Source organism: Phyllobates terribilis, unplaced genomic scaffold, assembly GCF_046119375.1.
Source record: "Phyllobates terribilis strain yellow unplaced genomic scaffold, ASM4611937v1 Scaffold_2__4_contigs__length_985480577, whole genome shotgun sequence".
Lineage (NCBI taxonomy): Eukaryota > Metazoa > Chordata > Amphibia > Anura > Dendrobatidae > Phyllobates > Phyllobates terribilis.
Window position 1 is genome coordinate 144004838 of NW_027362762.1, and position 18558 is coordinate 144023395.

At 40.7% G+C, this 18558-nt stretch overlaps 1 protein-coding gene across 5 annotated transcripts in view; it reads left to right on the top strand.

Moving 5' to 3' along the window:
- The window catches only part of TNS2 (tensin 2), a 180121-nt gene that overhangs the window by 120633 nt on the left and 40930 nt on the right, over positions 1 to 18558 (top strand). For 4 of the 5 annotated variants that reach the window (XM_073662925.1, XM_073662929.1, XM_073662927.1 and 1 more), the window contains 8 exons: positions 5657 to 5695; positions 8994 to 9032; positions 11651 to 11697; positions 12074 to 12245; positions 12661 to 12711; positions 13574 to 13696; positions 14064 to 14128; positions 17404 to 17487. In XM_073662925.1, the coding sequence (XP_073519026.1) occupies positions 5657 to 5695; positions 8994 to 9032; positions 11651 to 11697; positions 12074 to 12245; positions 12661 to 12711; positions 13574 to 13696; positions 14064 to 14128; positions 17404 to 17487 (620 nt within the window). The remainder of the gene's footprint in view (positions 1 to 5656; positions 5696 to 8993; positions 9033 to 11650; positions 11698 to 12073; positions 12246 to 12660; positions 12712 to 13573; positions 13697 to 14063; positions 14129 to 17403; positions 17488 to 18558) is intronic. The other variant, XM_073662930.1, reaches the window with a different exon arrangement.

The window sequence follows — 18558 nt, forward strand, 5'->3', positions numbered from 1 at the left end:
CAAATCCTCCTAATAAACTTTGTTTCTGTAGTAAAATCTCAGCAAAAAACCTCAATGTGAACACACCCTCTGATTAAGTAATTCATCTATGTGGAAAGCCTCATTCTGTCCATGATTACCCCTAATTCCCTCTTGCAGGGGGTACTTGTAAGGTTTTGAAGAACATTTTTGGATAGCTAACACTTTGAATTATCAATTTAATATAAAGTGCTCAAAAGTTTACATACCCCAGCAGAATTTTTCCTTTTTTGGCCTTGTTACAGAGAATATGAATGGTAGCAAAAAAACTTTTTCTCCACCCATGGTTATTGGTTGGGTGAAGCCATTTATTGTCAAACTACTGTGTTTTCTCTTTTTAAATCTTAATGACAACCAAAAACATCCAAATGACCCTGATTAAAAGTTCACATACCCCAGTTCTTACTACCGTGTATTGCCCCCTCTAACATCAGTGACAGCTTGAAGTCTTTTGTGGTAGTTGTGGATAAGGTTCTTTAATTTCTCAGATGGTAAAGCTGCCCATTCTTCTTGGCAAAAAGCCTCCAGGTCAGGAGACAGATGGCCACTCCAGAACCTTCACTTTGTTCTGCTTTAGCCAATGACAGGTCGACTTGTCCTTGTGTTTTGGATCGTTGTCATGTTGGAACGTCCAAGTACGTCCCATGCGCAGCTTCCGGGCTGATGACTGCAAATTTGCCTCCAGTATTTGCTGATAACGTGCTGCATTCATCTTTCCTTCAACTTTTATCAAGTTTCCTGGGCCTTTGTAGCTCACACATCCGCAAAACATCAGCGATCCTCCTCCGTGCTTTACTGTAGAAATGGAGTTCCTTTCATCATAGGCCTTGTTGACCTCTCTCCAAATGTAACGTTTATGGTTGTGGCCAAAAAGTTCAATTTTGGTCTCATCACTCCAAATGACCAGAAGTTTTGAGGCTTGTCTCTGTGCTGTTTGGCATATTGTAGGCGAGATACTTTGTGGCATTTGCTCAGTATTGGCTTTCTTCTGGCAACTCGACCATGCAGCCCTTTTTTCTTCAAGTGCCTCCTTATTGTGTATCTTGAAACAGCCACACCGCTAGTTTTCAGAGAGTCCTGAATTTCAGCTGATGTTATTTGTGGGTTTTTCTTTGCATCCCGAACAATTTTCCTGACAGTTGTGGCTGAAATTTTTGTTGGTCTACCTAACTGTGGTTTGTTTTTTACTGAGCCACTGATTTTCCATTTGTTAATCACAGTTTGAACGCTGCTGACTGGCATTATCAACTCCTTGGATATTTTTTTTGTATCCCTTTCCTGTGTTATACAGTTCAACTACCTTTGATAATTCATTTGCTTTCCCCGTGATTCACAATCCAGAAACGTCAGTGGCTGGATGAAAGATGCAAGAGTCTGTCTGGATCCCAGAAACACACGCAGCTTTTATGCACACACACTGATTACAAGCAAACAGGTCACAGGTGAGGGTGTTACCTTTAGTAGCCATTCAAACCCATTTATGTCAAATTCTGTGTATGTTATCAGGCTAAAATCACCAGGGTATGTGAACTTTTGATCAGGGTCATTTGGATGTTTTTGGTTGTCATTAAGAGAAAACACAGTAGTTTGATAATAAATGGCTTCACACAACCAATAACCATAAGTGGAGAAAAATGTTTTTTGTTATCATTCATATTCTCTGAAACAAGGCCAAGAAAGGAAAATTCTGCCGGAGTGTGTAAACTTTTGAGCACAACTATACTGTGCACATTTCATAGTACTTTTTTAAGGAGTTTTTCATCCCTATCACTGTCACTCAGGATAAGGTGGAGTTGCTGGATATTCTTTTTTACAGAGAGTTGATGTGAAAGGGTCTCCTGTCCGAACCATGGGTGGAGGGACCCTGTCTGCCCATAAACCTGCGCCCATGTGAATTATGAACTCACCTACTAGATAAAGATCCTTTGTGGCATCTCTACAGGAGTCTTGTATGTTGGTTTTCCCAGGGCAGTCTATATATAAATTTGAGCCCTGTGAAGTTTCAGCTCACCTACTATTAAGCCAAAGTTTATATGTGCTGCTGGATAAAGATCTTTTGTGGGATCTGTACACGAGACCCCTTGGTTTTCGAAGGGCTGTGACTCCGAATGTTTATTCTTCCATTCATTGGTCTTGTTTTCACATGTATTTAGTGGATTAGTATCAGTGGGATCTAATTGCTCTAAAAAAGATCAAAATACACCCAAAAGTGAGCCCATACACCTGAGACCATCTAGAAGAGACATGTGGTTTATAGGGTACAGAATTTTAGCTTTTTAGATTTTCGATAATGTTTTATTTGAAATACGGTATATTGCCTTGGTATATTTCTCTTTATTAGGGTTAGGTTTTATTATGTATTATGCAAGAGTAATGGTTAAAAGGTTATTCCTAAAATTATTAAGTTGTCTTTTGTCTATAGAATTGGGGGTAACTTACTGATCATGGGGCGTCTAAAGAGTCAAAGTCCCAGCATTCAGTAAGTTGTCCCCTGTGTAAGGTGCCCAGGGTGGTAGTCATAGGCGAGGGGCTGCTTTGTTCCCACACACTGGCACCCACAAGTAAATAATGTCCCGTTTCCCTAGTGCTGTGGGTGTACATTATAACACTTATGGTCTTCCCTGAGGCTTTTGCTGACTTCTCAATTCTGGATCCAGGAACAGCCGCACATTGAACAGGAGACTCTTGACCCTTCTCAAACAAATTAACTTTACTGAAAAGTCCAAACTCCATCTTTGTCACAGCACAGTACGATGTTGCATTCACTTCTTTTTCATCCTGAGTTATCCTTTCCTGGTCTGGCGCCCCTGGCCCTTGGAATACTTTGCCCGGCTTCACGGCTTTCATGGGTTCCGACCCGCTTTCCTTATATGGCTTCCCTTTCTGGGAAGAGAGTCAGGCAGGCTCCCCCACGCTTAGTTTGGGCCATAGGCCCCGGATGTCCCGGGAAAGTCCGCTAAAGTTAGTGGCGGCCGTCCGCATTCTGCCCACAAGTTCATACTGTCTTGTGCTCCTCAGCCCTCTGGCCTTGGACTTCACTAATCACTCTTTCTATCTAATCCTCTCATCTTTGCTCAAAGCTGGAAGTATTTCCCTTTTTAACTACTTCTGCCCCTCCCAAATTGGGTTTGTTCCCTAACACTTAACTGTTCCTATCCTATACCTATCTAGTTCCTGAATCTACAGTGCCCACCACTGCACTTCTCCCAGTCCTATCTAAAATCTAAAGCTAAACCTATATTCTATGTCTTATCTCTTATCCTTTCCCTATATCTAATACATCAGGACATTATACATTTATCAGAACACATTGAGTCATCCACATCAGTAGTATTTAAAACATTCTATAAATTATTCCTATAACATAATTTACATTGGTGCCTGTGATATTCTATGCACTTGAAATACATACGTAATACACGGAAGCGTACCTGTTTTATTAGAGAGGAGAAAGAGCATGATTGTCACTGACACTCTCTTACACCTGTCCCATGGAGATGGGATGGCTTAATGTTTTAGAAATTGTCTATTTTCAAGAGCCAATGACATGTGTGGTGTATTAAATTTCCCAATTTTGGGGTGAATTCTGGGTACCAATACATCAGTTCTCCTGTATTACTATAAACTTGTATTCCTAATAAAATGACAATGTTAGGGTATTTTGTCTTAGAACGTTGCATTGTGCTGCCCATCTGTTATTCTTCCTGCAAATTTATGGCTAAATTAATAACCTGTCTAAGATGCATGTACCTAAACAATGGGACACTTGCAATGAGGGCTGACTTTGAGGATCTGCAGGGAAACACACTATTGATAGGGGCAGCAGTCATGGCCAGGTGTCAAGTAATGCATACACTTCCAGGAGTAAAATCTGAGGAATAAAACCATGCCGAATTGTAGGGCAAAATGCCATTGTCATTTAATGGGGAATGCAAGTTTTTACTGAGAACCTATGAATACATTGGGTGAACCCGCCAGAATGCTGCACTGTATATAAATCCTAATATATTAGGGTGCCGATAACTAGTCATGGTTGCCTTTTATAGATATATACTAGATCAGTAGTTTTATATTAAATTTCCCTCATTGCCATGTTATAAAAGCAAACAAACCTACTGAATCATTACTTAATATTGGTAGCTATTCTTATTTCTGCTGATACTGTGAGCAATCTTCGTCTTTAACTCTTTATTTATGATTTAATGTCCTGCGGTGCCAAAGTCTACAAAATGCTTGATATTAAGTGTCCAAAGCTGATTTGATGTGTAGCAATGTACATTGCATCTCATTGTGGAACCTTATAAATCTGTACAGTAATAATTATTATGGTGTATGTGTAAAGCTGCACATGTTCCATAGTTTAAAGGAAGGGTTGTGTCTACCATGCTGGAGAAAAAAGGCGGCCATACACATTAGATGACTGTCTGCCGAACTATGCTACAGCCGATTGTTTGGCCAACAGTTAGCTAAGCCAAGTCTCCCATGCACAGGAGCGCTGGCTTGGCTGAGCTCTATTGTGTCATCTACGAGAAAGCTGCTCTCTGACATGTCTGCCGACTTATTTCTGGGAGAACAATACAATCAGCTGTTCAAAATAGGACATACCAGATCAATAGCTTCTCGATACTCAGTCATCGGCACCAATAAACACATTACATTGTCTGCCGAACCTATTGATATTGGCGAGCTTGGCCGACATTAGTCTAGGTATGTGGTCCTTTAGTCAGTGGCGAATGTCTCATTGCCCATTAGTCGTGTTGTCTTCTGTAGTAATGAGTGGTCATTTGGATTGTTTCCAGTGATCTGATGTGTGCTTGTCTAGTACTGATCACAGATCTCCTATGTTATATCTTAATGCAATAAGATGTTTATAGGAAATACACCATATAGAAAAAAGTATTGGGACACACGTCTTAATCTTTGAATTCAGGGTTTTCATTCTGTCCCATGGTCCTGAAATAGAATGTCACCAAAGTAAAAAGTCAGTTCTTGACATTTCTTACTTTCTAAGTATTCCACCACCAACTATGAGTGGTATTATAGATGAGTGGAGGAGCTGCAGCAAGCCATGAAGTTGACACTACGTAAATTTACATAGCGGAATAGCCTAGTGCTGAGACGCATAGTCCATAAAAGTCAAGAATTCTCTGCTGATCCAGGAGCTTCATGACATGGGTTACCATGGCCAAGCAGCAGCATGCGAACCTTACATCACCAACCAATGCCAAACGTTAGAGTGGTGTAAAGCTGCCACCTCTGGATTCTAGAGCAGATGACATCTGTAAATTGCTGAATTGCACTTGTCTATGTGGCAGTCAGATGGACGAGTCTGGGTTTGTGAGCCCGGCTCTCTCGTCCCACAACAGTGTCTGACCTCACAAATGCTTTTCTGGACAAATGGGCAAAAAGTGCCACAGACACCTCCAAAATCTTGTAGAAATCCTGAAATCCAGAAGAGTGGATGTAGTTAGGGACCAACTTCATATTAATACCTATGGATTTAAAATGGGATGTCATATAATTTCCTGTAGGTGTAATGTCAAGGTGTCCCAATAGTTTTGTTGCTTTATAGTGTATGTTTTATTCCACTTCTATTTTACCTTGTTTCATGACCCATACTCTTACTCCCCTGTTTCAGGTACCCCCAGGTTGTTCTTCTCCCCCACCTGCTGACATGGTGAGTTGGTTGTCCATACATTTTTCTTGGATGTCATTTGTTTGGGTAGCAGAAACACCTAAAATAGGTGCACAGTGGTCTCATCTCACTTCAGGACCCTTCCTCCAATAATATTATAGAAGTGTTTCGGTTTCAGCAAATATGATATAAAAGTTATCCAACTTTCTAATAAACTTTCTGTATCAATTACTCGTGTTTTTTATATAAGCTCTCTGCTTTTTGTAGAAGCCTCCATTGTATATTCACAGGGAATATTTTATCTGAAAGACACAGTTAAACTGTAGTAAGTCCTGTACCTGAATGTCCACCACATGACCAGGTCAGAGTTTAACGACCTGCTAACGATCTCGCCTATCAGTGGCCACTCAGGGGACTTCTTTAGAATCACCTCCTTTTTATGGCATCATTCAGAAAAAAAAGACTGCTGCACTGTTCGCTGTACAGACACAATGGACAAGCTGCCGCGACCATGGCCTTGGGCAAAAGGCAGTGAACTAGAGTTATACAAATAGAAGAGGACAGACGACCTTAGTTTATTTTTACAAGCATTATTCACATTTATTGTGTACCACTTAGTAGACTTGCCCAAACGAAAAAAAAAAAAAGAAGAAGAAAAGAAATGGGAATTAAATTGTAACCTTTATTATATATTTTCCATATGTAAGAAGATGGAAGTTACATAGTTACATAGTTAGTAAAGCCGAATAAAGACTTGCGTCCATCAAGTTCGACCTGTTAGTTCTGTAATTGCTAAAGTTGATCCAGAGGAGGGCAAAAACCCCAAATGATTTGGCCAATCTTCACCTGAGGAAAAATTCCCTCCCGACTCTGAAACCAGCAGTCAGAATAAATCCCTGTATCAACCTACTATTTTATTCTATTTTTAAGTATATGCTGAAATCTGCCTGGTATCTAGAAATGCATCCAGTCCCCGCTTGAACTGGTGTAGTGAATCTGACATTACCGTCTCCTCACTCAGTGAATTCCATATTCTCACTGCTCTTACCGTAAAGAACCCCTTCCTATGCTGGTGCTGGAACCTTTTCTCTTCCAGTCTTAGTGAGTGCCCTCTTGTTACCGTAATAGCCCTCCTTTTGAACAAATCCCGGGCAAGGTCTCTATACTGTCCCCTAACATATTTGTACACATTTATTATGTCCCCCCTCAACCTTCTCTTTTCCAAGCTGAATAGTCCTAGTTTTGCCAACCTCTCTGGGTATTGCAGTCCCTCCATTCCCTTTATTAATTTTGTTGCCCTCCTTTGTACCTTTTCAAGCTCATTTATATCCTTTCTATATATTGGGGCCCATAACTGAGCACAGTATTCCAAGTGTGGTCTGACCAGTGCTTTGTACAGTGGAAGAACAATGTTCTCATCCTTTGCAGCTATACCTCTTCTGATACATCCCATTACCCTGTTTGCCCTTACAGCAGCGGCCTGACTTTGGGCACTCCAATTTAGTTTGCTATCAATCAAGATGCCCAAGTCCTTCTCCATCTCTGATTTCCCCAATGATTTCCCATTCAGTGAGTACTGGTGACTTCCATTTTTCCTTCCCATATGTATGACCTTACATTTCTCCTCGTTAAACCTCATTTGCCATTTAATGCTCCACCTACCCAGCTTATCCAAATCCCTCTGTAGGTCTGCACTGTCCTCTTTTGTATTAATTGTTTTACATAACTTTGTGTCATCTGCAAATATTGATATTTTACTATTTATCCCATTTGACTATGTCGTTAATAAAGATATTAAATAACATTGGACCTAGTACAGACCCCTGTGGTACCCCACTAGTGACGCTTACCCAATCTGAGTATATTCCATTTATAACCACCCTCTGCCTTCTATCCTGTAGCCAGTTAGCTACCCACTTGCAGACATTTTCCCCCAGCCCCATCATTCTCATTTTGTATACCAACCTATTATGTGGCACGCTATCGAACGCTTTCCCCCTTGAAGAACACACATATTATTGTATTGTGTAATGTGAACTGTAACGTGCGTTAATGGTGTTGGTGTTGTGTTCTGCCCAACAATAGGAAGAGTTAGGGTTAATGATTGAGACTAGCCCAGAGTGGGAGGGGATAAGGTGAAGAGACAGAAACTGTTTACTATCAGGCCATCAGACCAAAGTCACCGGTAACATGCGGCCTGCAAGGGCGTAGCGCCCCCATAGCACAAGTCCACATACCCAGCCAGGACCCCCACCTTCATGTAACGTGTCGGGGCGTAAGAGACGAGTACCTCGCCAATGGCTACCAACCGGTGCCACGTTGCACATATTGATTGTGTCAGTCATGTGCTAAGCACCTCATACCAACACTAACAGTGTAGCCAAAGAGAGACTACCAAGCTTTGGCTGCACTGTTAGTTTTGGATGCTTAATGGCAGCTAGAACATGCTAACACAATCAATATGGAAAAGATATAATAAAGGTTATATTTTAATTACCATTTCTTTTTTGCTCTCTTCATGTTCAGACCTGTAGAGTTGGTCACTTATTGGTTAACCCTTTAGATGCAACAGTCATTAATAATCACGGTATCTAAGCAGTTTGACAGAGGCAGGTGGCTGCCCGCTGCAAAAAAAAGAATGGCAGAATTGCTGTTCTTTAACTTTCCTGTATGAAGGAGTTCCCATAACTATGAACTATGGATATATGTTCAATGTCAGACTGGAGTGCCTCGGGACAACCAGTGATATTGACTCTAGGACCCACTGCTCATTCACAAATTTACCTATGCTTCTATATAATAATAAACTTGTAGTTTTTTAAATGAATGATGCGATTCTGCTTGTCTGTACATAGTCAATCAAGTGTATTGTTTCAGCTACTACTTATGTAGGAAGGTTGTGGGCTTACTACTAGAGAGGGGCCCACCGGGAAATTCACCAGCTCCCCTGTGGGCCAGTCCAAGGCCTGGATATTGCACATTAATTGATATGAATTGATGTTAGTAGAAATTGCTATAAAACCAAAAATAAAACTACTTTCTTGTTTGAGCCGTACATTAATTTGGGAACTAGCAGCCATCTTTCCTGGAGAAAATCTCTGAGCTGCTTATAATATATATTTCATGGTACTAGATTGTCTTGAGCTATATCCATTTTTTATTACATTCTGAATTTTACAAATTTATTTTTTTCTTTTATTTGTAAGAAAAAAATGATTTAAGAAGATCAATTTTAAGAGAATTGTTGCCTTTGTGTCAGACCCTTTATGAGCTCTTTGTTGATGGGGATATGCGGGATATAACCTGATATATATATACTGACCTCTCTCCTTTCCTGCAGAGGAGAAGAACAGCTCCCGGCCCATGCATCCAGCACATGGTAAGGAGGTAGTGGGGTTAATAAATGCAGGGAAAAGTGGAGGGGCTGGCAAGGAAGGGGTGATGGAAATGAGCAGGACGTGGCTGCGATTCTGTGTGAAGTTTTTCTTGGCTGAATATATGGAGAGAGTGACACAGCCAGTTCTAGAGAAGATGAGAAGGAGGGGCGAGAAAAAGGAAATTTCAGGGACACACTGTGGTATACAGATCTTCTGAAAACTCTACATCTCCTTATCCACAGTTTACACTTTTAAATATTATAGGCCCGATTCAACATTTGAGGATTTTTTGAAGTTACTTTTATTTTGTCTTGTGTTATTCGCTGATGTTTTTTTTGTTCCAAATTCATCAAAACAGCGCACACGGTTCCTGAATTGTGCACAAAGGCAAAAACTGTTTTTTTATTCAGTCTTTATCCATTTTTGCTATTTTTTTGTTATCTTTTTTTATTTAGCACAAAAAGTTTCACATTTTGCAAAAAGTTGCAAAAATTGCAGAAAAAAAAAACTTCTAGCGTACATCAAATCACTCCTGGGAGAACTGGAGTAAATTTGTGACACATTTTCCAATTTTTTAAAAAGTCGCAATTGATAAATTAGACGAAAAAAATCTGAAAAAACCTAAACAAAAATGAGACAGGCAGACATATAAAATAGACTTCAAAACAGGTGCAAATGAAAAGATGAATTTGGTGCAAACTAAAAAAAAAGAAACTGGCACAAATGCAATAATAAATCTGGCCCTATATGTATCTATGCATCCCTATAAGATGCTTGACTATACCGCAAAATTAGTATCTGTTTGCCAATGCCCATGTCGTTTTAATAATAGGGCAACACTCCTTCTGCCATGAGCCAGCTCTCCCTATCCCGCCCCACACATGCACACTTGGCTTGGTCAAGCATGTATGTCTTCTATATGAAGAGAGCAGATTAAGCTGCTACCAGACACTTCAGTAAAACTATCTTTCCTACAAACAAAAATATTGGGCATGTTGAAATTCAGCTGCCCCATCTTGTTCTATTCCGGCATCATTCTACCAACAGGGGACCGTCAGACAGGCCCTATACACATTAGATGGCCAAATTCATCAGGTTTGGCCGACATTAATGTGCATGGCCAACTTTGGAGGTGTGGTGAGAAGTTTCTTGACTGCTTTCAATAGCAATCAGGAGAACTTAGAATTCAGGGTTATCATACAGATAGTAATGTAGGTTTCCGTCAAGAAATTAAATGAAACCTTTATCCAAAGCTTTCATTTTGCTATGCATATAACCTTTAGTAATATGTCCAGGGTTGGACATGGACTTTACATGTAAATCATGTTAGTGACTCAATGGTGTGTAAAGCATCGGCCATGGTGAAGAGAATTCTTTCCTGGCTGGAAGTAGTTGTTATTCACGACCTTCTGGCTTTATTCTGCTTTTTGTGCTGTTGTTGCTCCTGAATAAACACCACAAGTCACTTTTCTCATTAGAGTTTTGCAATCCTGTGCTGAAACAAGAGGGAAACGAGGGGAGTGGCGGCTCTGCGGAGAATTGTATAACTGATCCACTATGGGAACAAGATTATTGTGTGCTGAAGTAGATCCCACAGCCTTTATGTGCTGCCCTATCTCAGGAGCTTTTATGGTTTTATATAAATGCAACCCTATAAAACCACATTCATGGTGGGCTACACAGTCCGTGCCCAGTGGTACCTGTCCTCCGCTAGTTTTTAGTAATAGTCTTTCCTGTGTAAGACCAAGAGCCATGGAAAGCGCCCATAATTAATGATAATAATCACATAGGTCATTATAGGCGCCCCTCTTATGCTCTATAACTTCTTAATTTATGGGGAATTTGGTAAGTGATTTAAAAAGAGAACGGGCGTGAGTTGAGTTTTAGAGATAACTAGATATTTAGCAGATATACAGATAATTAGAGTGATAGATAGATAGATAACAGTTTTATTTAAAGTCACCTTTCTCTTTTGTCTTGTGGTGTTCATTGCCGTTTTTTGTGCCAAATTCTTAAAAATGGCACACACAGTACATGAATTTTATACATAGTAAAAGGCGTTGTTTATTTTTGCCTTTAAACTTTTTTGTGTCTTTTTAGTGCAAAAAGTCTCACTTGTTTGCGAAATAGTGCAAAAATAGCACCAAAATTTCTGGCGTACATAAAATCACTCCATAGGGATCATAGAGTACTTGTAGGAATAATCTCCACCCATAAAGATGAACAAACACATTTTAAAAAGGTGGAAATGAAAAGATGAATATGGAGCAAACAAAAAACAGGCTCAAAACACACAAAACCAGACAAACACGAGCAATAATGAATCGGCTCTCCAGTGTATTAAAGTTTATTTTCACACAATGTTTTTAGAGTGCTGAATTTTTTCCAGAATTTATTTATTAAGGACCCCAAGGTTATGGTCTGGGGCTCGCACCCATATTTTGTATTGGACTGCTGGTTGCTTCCGAGTGCTGATAGAAAGATAGATCGTTGTTTTAAGGTGATGGTGACATTTTCTATAAGGGTGTTACTCATTTTTCTCAGCCTCCTGACCCCTGACTACGACTACAGTGATTGCCTTCTGTCTATGCTGTATACTGAGTTGTTTTGTGTTTTTCAGGGTTCTACCAAATCTCTCAATGTTAAACAAAGGAGCTCTCTACCAAGGTGAGGAGAGAGACTTAGTACTGCTCATATACAAACAACCCAGCCTGGATTACTAAATTCAACTATATACAGTGAAGCGTCTTTGTGACCACCACCCAAAAATTGCATTAAGAAAGTGGTCTTATAGGGATCGTCTCCCCAAAGACGGCTATTATTGATAACATATGATGGAATTGAAAATTTGTAACAAAGACCCTGGTCTGGATATGGGGTTGGTCTTCTCAACGAGGTGGTCCTATGTTGAGTTCCCCTGTAATTAGGGTATGAGCATCATGCTGCTGTAACCTCCTTGTGGTCTTTCATTTCCTCTTTCTCAAATGTGTCAGGTTATCAGGTTATTGTGGTCATTAGATCTACTGTACGTTCTTTATTCCAGGAGTTTTAGCCTAGATCAAGTGATCCAGCGCAGCTATGACCTGGACCTGACATATATCACTGAACGTATCATTAGTGTCTTCTTTCCCACCATCCTGGAAGAACAGCGATATCGAAGCAATCTGCGGGAGGTGGCAAGCATGCTGAGATCCAAACATGAGGACAAGTACCTGGTGAGAGTGGTTCCTCTTATAATAAACACTTCTGCAGTAGATCTAAATCCAAGAGATCGCTTCTCACACACTCTGCAAAAGTTATAGTGGTTGTAACATCAGCTGTCACAAAAAAAACAAATATAACCTAGAAGCTGCTCACCTGCTTAGCTGTTAGGACCATAGCTGCCACTTATGGCACAACACTTAGCCACCGTGGTCATGTAGTGTGATGCCTAAATGGACATCATGCAACATTATGATGTGACCCCAAATATATGTAGGTCATAGGGCTTTCTCAATGCTAAAATATTTCCTTAGCCCCAGTGCTCATTTGTTCATTTATTTTAATAAGCTTATATATCGCTATTATCTCATCTTTCGATTCGTTATTCATATGGTTTTTATGTTTCGTTTTTGTTTTGTTTTTTTTCAGTTTTTTAACTTGTCAAGAAAAAGACATGACATTAAAAAGCTCAACCCAAAGGTAAATGTCTTACAGATAAGTATCAACGTTGGGTCTGGGTAAAGAGGATACGGGGTATGTGTGACATCCATGTGAAAAATTGTCGTGCTGCCCAATTTTCATCAGATGGACCATGGACCCAAAGAGTTTCATCGATCTATTCGCATATCCGTGAATGTTTCCTATGCTGATTTGATTTTGAGAATAAGTCTAGGATATTACTCAATGGGACTCTGTGCTGTCTGAGAAAAACTCGTCCGGAAGACCAACATTTCACAATGATGTGCATTAAGCAGTACATTGCCTTGATTTTTGTTATTCACCTATGCATTGAAGTGTTTCTAGTTTATATTACTCATTATTTTCTTCTTCTTGTGCTTTTTCCTTATCTCACCAACCCTCCAGCCTTCATAATAATCCCTCAGCCTCACCACCACGACCTCCCACCCCCACACACCACAAACCACCGCAGAATCTCATTCATTTTTGTCAATAGGTTATTATACAGGAAATATATAAGCGTCTATATGAGAACAATCTTCCTGTGAACCTGGTGGAAGCTGCTTTATTTTGATTATTTGCCAAACCAGCTCTTTGTGGTTGATCAGTCGGGCTTGTCCGTGACCTTGACTTCCGCCCCTTCTCCAGACATAGCACCTCTTGTCTTATATTGCTTTCACTAACCCTCCTCCCTCCCTCCCTCCAGCAATGATCTGGTTTTCCCGCTTTACTTCTCTCTTATGACTTGTCAGAGCGATTCTGACATATCAGTCTTTTTCATACCTTATATATGTAATGTAGAATTTTTCAAGCCATGTCACCTCAAAAAAAGCAAAACCTATAATTGTATAATATAAATGAACTCTTTTTTACGGTCTTTTAGGTTCAGGAGTTTTTCTGGCCAGACTGCCATGCACCACCTCTTGATGTAATATGCTCCATTTGTAAAGCGATGGAGGCTTGGCTAAACGGTGACCCACAGCATGTGGTTGTCCTGCACTGCAAGGTATTGCCTGAGCCTAAAACTAAGCTGCCACTTCTTGTTCAGTAGAGATCACATCTCATTATCATCACAAGCAGGATTTCAATGACTTATATCACCTATATACTGTAGATATCACAATATTCACAACTGATGATCACAGCTCACCTCCTACCCCTCCCTGTACAGTGGCCTCTGCACAGGTCACAGAGCATGATCAGTATATTCCTCTAATGAACATTTGCCCTCGTAGTTATGTACAGAAAAAAGTAACATTTACAAAATAGAAAATGTTAATAATATAAATGATATATTCCCTATACCTTGGACATAGGTCACTTTACCGTACCTTGCATCACCCTGAATTTATAATGTTTCTCTCTTTTGCCAGGGAAATCAGGGGAAGACAGGAGTGGTAATCGCATCCTACATGCATTATAGCAAGGTGTCTGCAAGGTATTCTGTGCTTAATTTCAATTGCTACTATTTTTGTAATATGAAAAAAATAATCCTAGTAATTAACGGGGTTGTCCACTACCTGGACAACTCCTTTTTAACTTAAGTAGTTCCACTTGTAAAGTATAAACACCATATACTCACCTCCTGCACTGGAGCTGCTCTATTGATGTTGTCTATCCAGGGGCTTGTGTGACATTGCTATGCCACGTGAGCCCTGCTGCCAATCATTGGCCACTATTGGGCTGTGCTGCTCCTACTACTTCCACTTGTCTAAGTTTGATCTGAAAGTGTGAACCTTGGACAAATGGAAGAAGTGAGAGCGCGGCAGCCCAATAGCTGCTGTCAATTGACTGCATGGGTCACGTGGCATAACAATGTCTAGCAAGCTTTGGGAGACCTGGAGCCGACATTCCTGGAGCAGACATCCCTGGAGCAGATCCAGTGCAGGAGGTGTTTTTATTTCACAAAGGGGACAGCTTCAATGAGGTTGCACAGGTAGTGGACAACCCGTTTAATAATATATTTTTTTATTTATTTAACACTAACATATTCCGCAGCACTTTACAATTTAGAGGGAACTTGTACAAAAATGTGTATTTTAATTTAAAAAGATAGCACACAGATATAGAAAGAGTATGTTACATTAATTCCAGTTCTGAATTTCATGGTTCCACCATACTTAGCATCAAAAGATGAGAACTAATAATTTAAAATCCATCTCTCAGGTTTTGAGGACAGTATGAGTAATCTAATATAATGGTAGTTTTTGAGCATGGATTCAATTTAAGTGCTTGATAAAGACCGTCCAAAACCATAACTTTATCTCTGCTTAGTTATAAAGCTGCAGACTTGCTTTTGATCTTGTTACCACATCTAGCTTTGTCTGATGGACAGATAATCAGACATCAAAGGTGTTGTCTCATCTTGTTAAATAGGTAAAATTGCAAAGTGCTTGTAAAAACAATTAACTTTGAAATTTGCAACCTATTTAGAAATCCTCTTTGTTCTAAAGAGGAATTTTTAATTCTATGATGTAATGCTCATTGCCTAAGTTATCAAACACCTCCTCTGTAGTCTATCAGCAGTGGCTGATTGTAAGCTCTGCTCTAGAGCTGGCTGGATCATTTTATCCAACAAGTTTCAGTGCCCCTGCCTCTGCTTGCAGAATCAGAGAGCACACAGTTCAGACCAGCAGCACAGTTATGTCTATCTGCAGGAGCTCACCACCTCCCCGGCAAATAGGAAGCCAGGAGGCAGGGGAGCAGTGCACTCCTACAGATAGATGCCAAGGCAAATACTTTAATAGTCCCTTGATTAATTGCAAGTTTTGAAGGTCCTTAAGCGGTAACGCATCTCCACATCATTGTAAGGTGCCAGAGCGAGGTAGTCGTGAGCAAGCAGCTGCCTCTGCTTGCTCTGGCACCCTACAGACAAATTGTGTCCCCATCCCAGTGTGCTGCTGTGTGTGTGGTGCTGCACACTTACTTATGGCCAGCCGGCCTCCTCTGATTCTAGGAATTCCTCTTCTGGAACCAGTGCAGCAATCAATCCAGGGGACATGGATTTCTTAAAAACAATCAAACTTTTACTGGGTACCTGGCAATACTTACAAACAAGCATAAAGGATAAGGTCCAACGGGTTTTCGTCTTTCCCACACATACTGGACACAACTTTAGTCCTGGTTCTCAGTGTGGGTAGAGCATCCCTCTTGCTAACTTCCCTAGCACTAGGGTTTCTTCCCCACCACCAGCAGTATGTTCGGATTCCATCACCCTCTGCCTCTGAGAGTTTGAGTCCATTTTTACCTGCAACTTAGCAGGCTGAGTGTGCCCAAGTGCCACGATGTCCATCTCGAGGTCCCCAGGTCAGCAAGGGGACTCTCACAGAGGGGTTCTTTGGCAGTCCACTGCCCCGAGGTTTTAGGCCCACGTTGTCCCTAGCAGCCTTTGACCTGTGACTACTACTTGTCACCTCTCACTACGTCTCACAACTGACTTTCACTTCTTCAACTTGACATGAACTCTCAGTTCCCCCTCCCCAATTTGATCTGACCGTTACAGTTAACCCTTCCTAGGCTAAACTGCAGCCCCCGAGGGTTCTACCTTCAGAAACATACATTCATATAAAACACGTTCAACCCCTTAGAGTGTGACTGTGGAAAAAATGTCAATCTGCACCATCAGATGAGGTGGATGACTTGAATTTTGCCAAATGATCACGTGAATTCACCCTTAGGCCTCATTCGCACGTCCGATTTTCACATACAAGTGCTATCCTTGATTTTCACGGATAGCACTTGTACTTGTGATAGTGCATTCACATGTCCATGATTTTTCATGGACCAAAGGAGGAATAAAATCGAGGAGATGTCGTGGAGACAAGTCCGATTTTGATCAAAGGGTCGGATCAAAATAGGCAATGCATGTGAATGGGTCCGTGAAAAAATCGGACTGCACTTAGATGACATCCAAGTCCGGTCCAATTTTAACAGACTGACAGAATGGAAAAGGTGGAGACATTTTTTTTTACTTTTCCCATGTACAAGAAAATCGGATCAAACTCTGATCAGAACAATCAGACGTGTGAATGAGGCCGAAGCGTTATTTTCACTTCTTTTATCACAGCCAGCGGTCATTACAAGTAGTGACTGTTTTTGGTGGATTATGATTGTTGCCATAGTAAATTAAATCAATCTGAAATGATAAAAAGTCATTTCAGGTCATCAGCACAAGAATGAATGGCCTCCTATTGTCAGACTCTAATCATTATTACTGAGGGAAGATCTGCTGCGTATGGACTCTGTACCGTCATACACGTGATAATCACATTGCATGTTGGGTCTTTGCAGAGTCCCAGCACGTAAACCCGGCTCTAAAGGGTTTATAGCTGAAGAAGCCCTTCTAATCCATTCTGTATCACAGGAAAGCCTATCCGCACCCGGTATAATTACTCAAGATGCCGCGAGTCACTATGTATCTAAGATCTGTTGCATGATGTAAACCAGTGATTGGCAACTGGGGTTCTTCAGCTATAGAATTTCCGAAATGCCTTGCCAGCGGCCAAGATATAGGTTGTACATAGCATCAGCAAAACACGCCAGATGCCAAGTAAATGAATCATTTCATAACCTCATGGGTTATTTTACTTTTTAAAGTAACATATTCTATTTCCATGATTTTGCAGAATTGTTTCCAGTTTTCGTGCTTCCTCCTATCTCTCCCTTCTTCCCTTCGCCGTCATTCACACGCTTTGTTTCCGCTCCCTTTTGCAGTGTGGATCAGGCCCTCAGCACTTTGGCCATGAGAAAGTTCTGTGAAGATAAAGTCTCTTCATCGCTTCATCCATCCCAGCGCAGGTCAGTGCAGAAAAACCGGTAACGTCAGTGAACCTGACAATCGTAGCATTATTCATGGCTCGCATACAATGCCTGAACACTTCAGTATTGTTTTCCTACCGTACTGTTGGGAAATCGAGACCTTTTCCTGTTCTAAAAGAGAAATATTCACTTGCCCCGTGTCCTGTTATCAGAAGCAGCAGAATACTTTTTACTGAACTGGTTTCCTGCCGTACAGATTGGCAAAGTAAAGTCTTGTTTCCTTACAGGAATGACAAGGAAACTTCTAGTAAAGTCGGGTCCGATGGCGTAATGTTAATTTATTCTGCTGGCAGTTCGATCAGAGGTGAAGTAGAAAGAAAAAACAGATTGATACCCCAGATGGTCAAAAAAATCTTTTTTTTCCATATTATAGTGGATATATTACGCCTTCTTGTCCTTCGGTTAAAGTGTTTTTCAATAGTCAGAGGCAGATGTCTTCTAAACCTCATGAGCTGGTGAGACCCACATAACCTTAGTGTTGAGTTACCACCTATATTAGCATGCCTCCTTTAAGGCCATACACATTTTATGCACACTTAAAGGGATTAGAAAAATACAGTGACACTCTCCTCTAGGGACTGTGTCTAGACTTACAATTCAGTACCATTAAAGAGGTTCTCCCAGCTTAGTAAGTTATCATCAATTCCCAGGACAGAGGATGGCTTCCACCATTGGGACCGCCACCAATCTCACATAAACTGCTCTATTGTGTCCCATTTAAATAGATCAGTGGCTGGGAATGTGCACATTGGAACCATCCCTTGTCCATGGGACTGCCAGAAGGGACTCTAGCAATCAATAAGTTATTACCTATCCCAATGTAAAGTTGAGACAACCCCCTCAACTTTCACAAGAAAACGATAACAGTGCAGGACTCAGTAGTATAATCATTTTTCTATAGTCAATCCATTTCACATTTTTGCTGATAATCCACAGCACGGAACGCCCAAAGTCTGTGCTGCGGAATGTACTAAACTAGGCAGTGTCCTGCTCATTCCTCTTAGCTAACATCTCCTCTGTGGGAGCGAGCACTGTAAGATCCAGTGACGC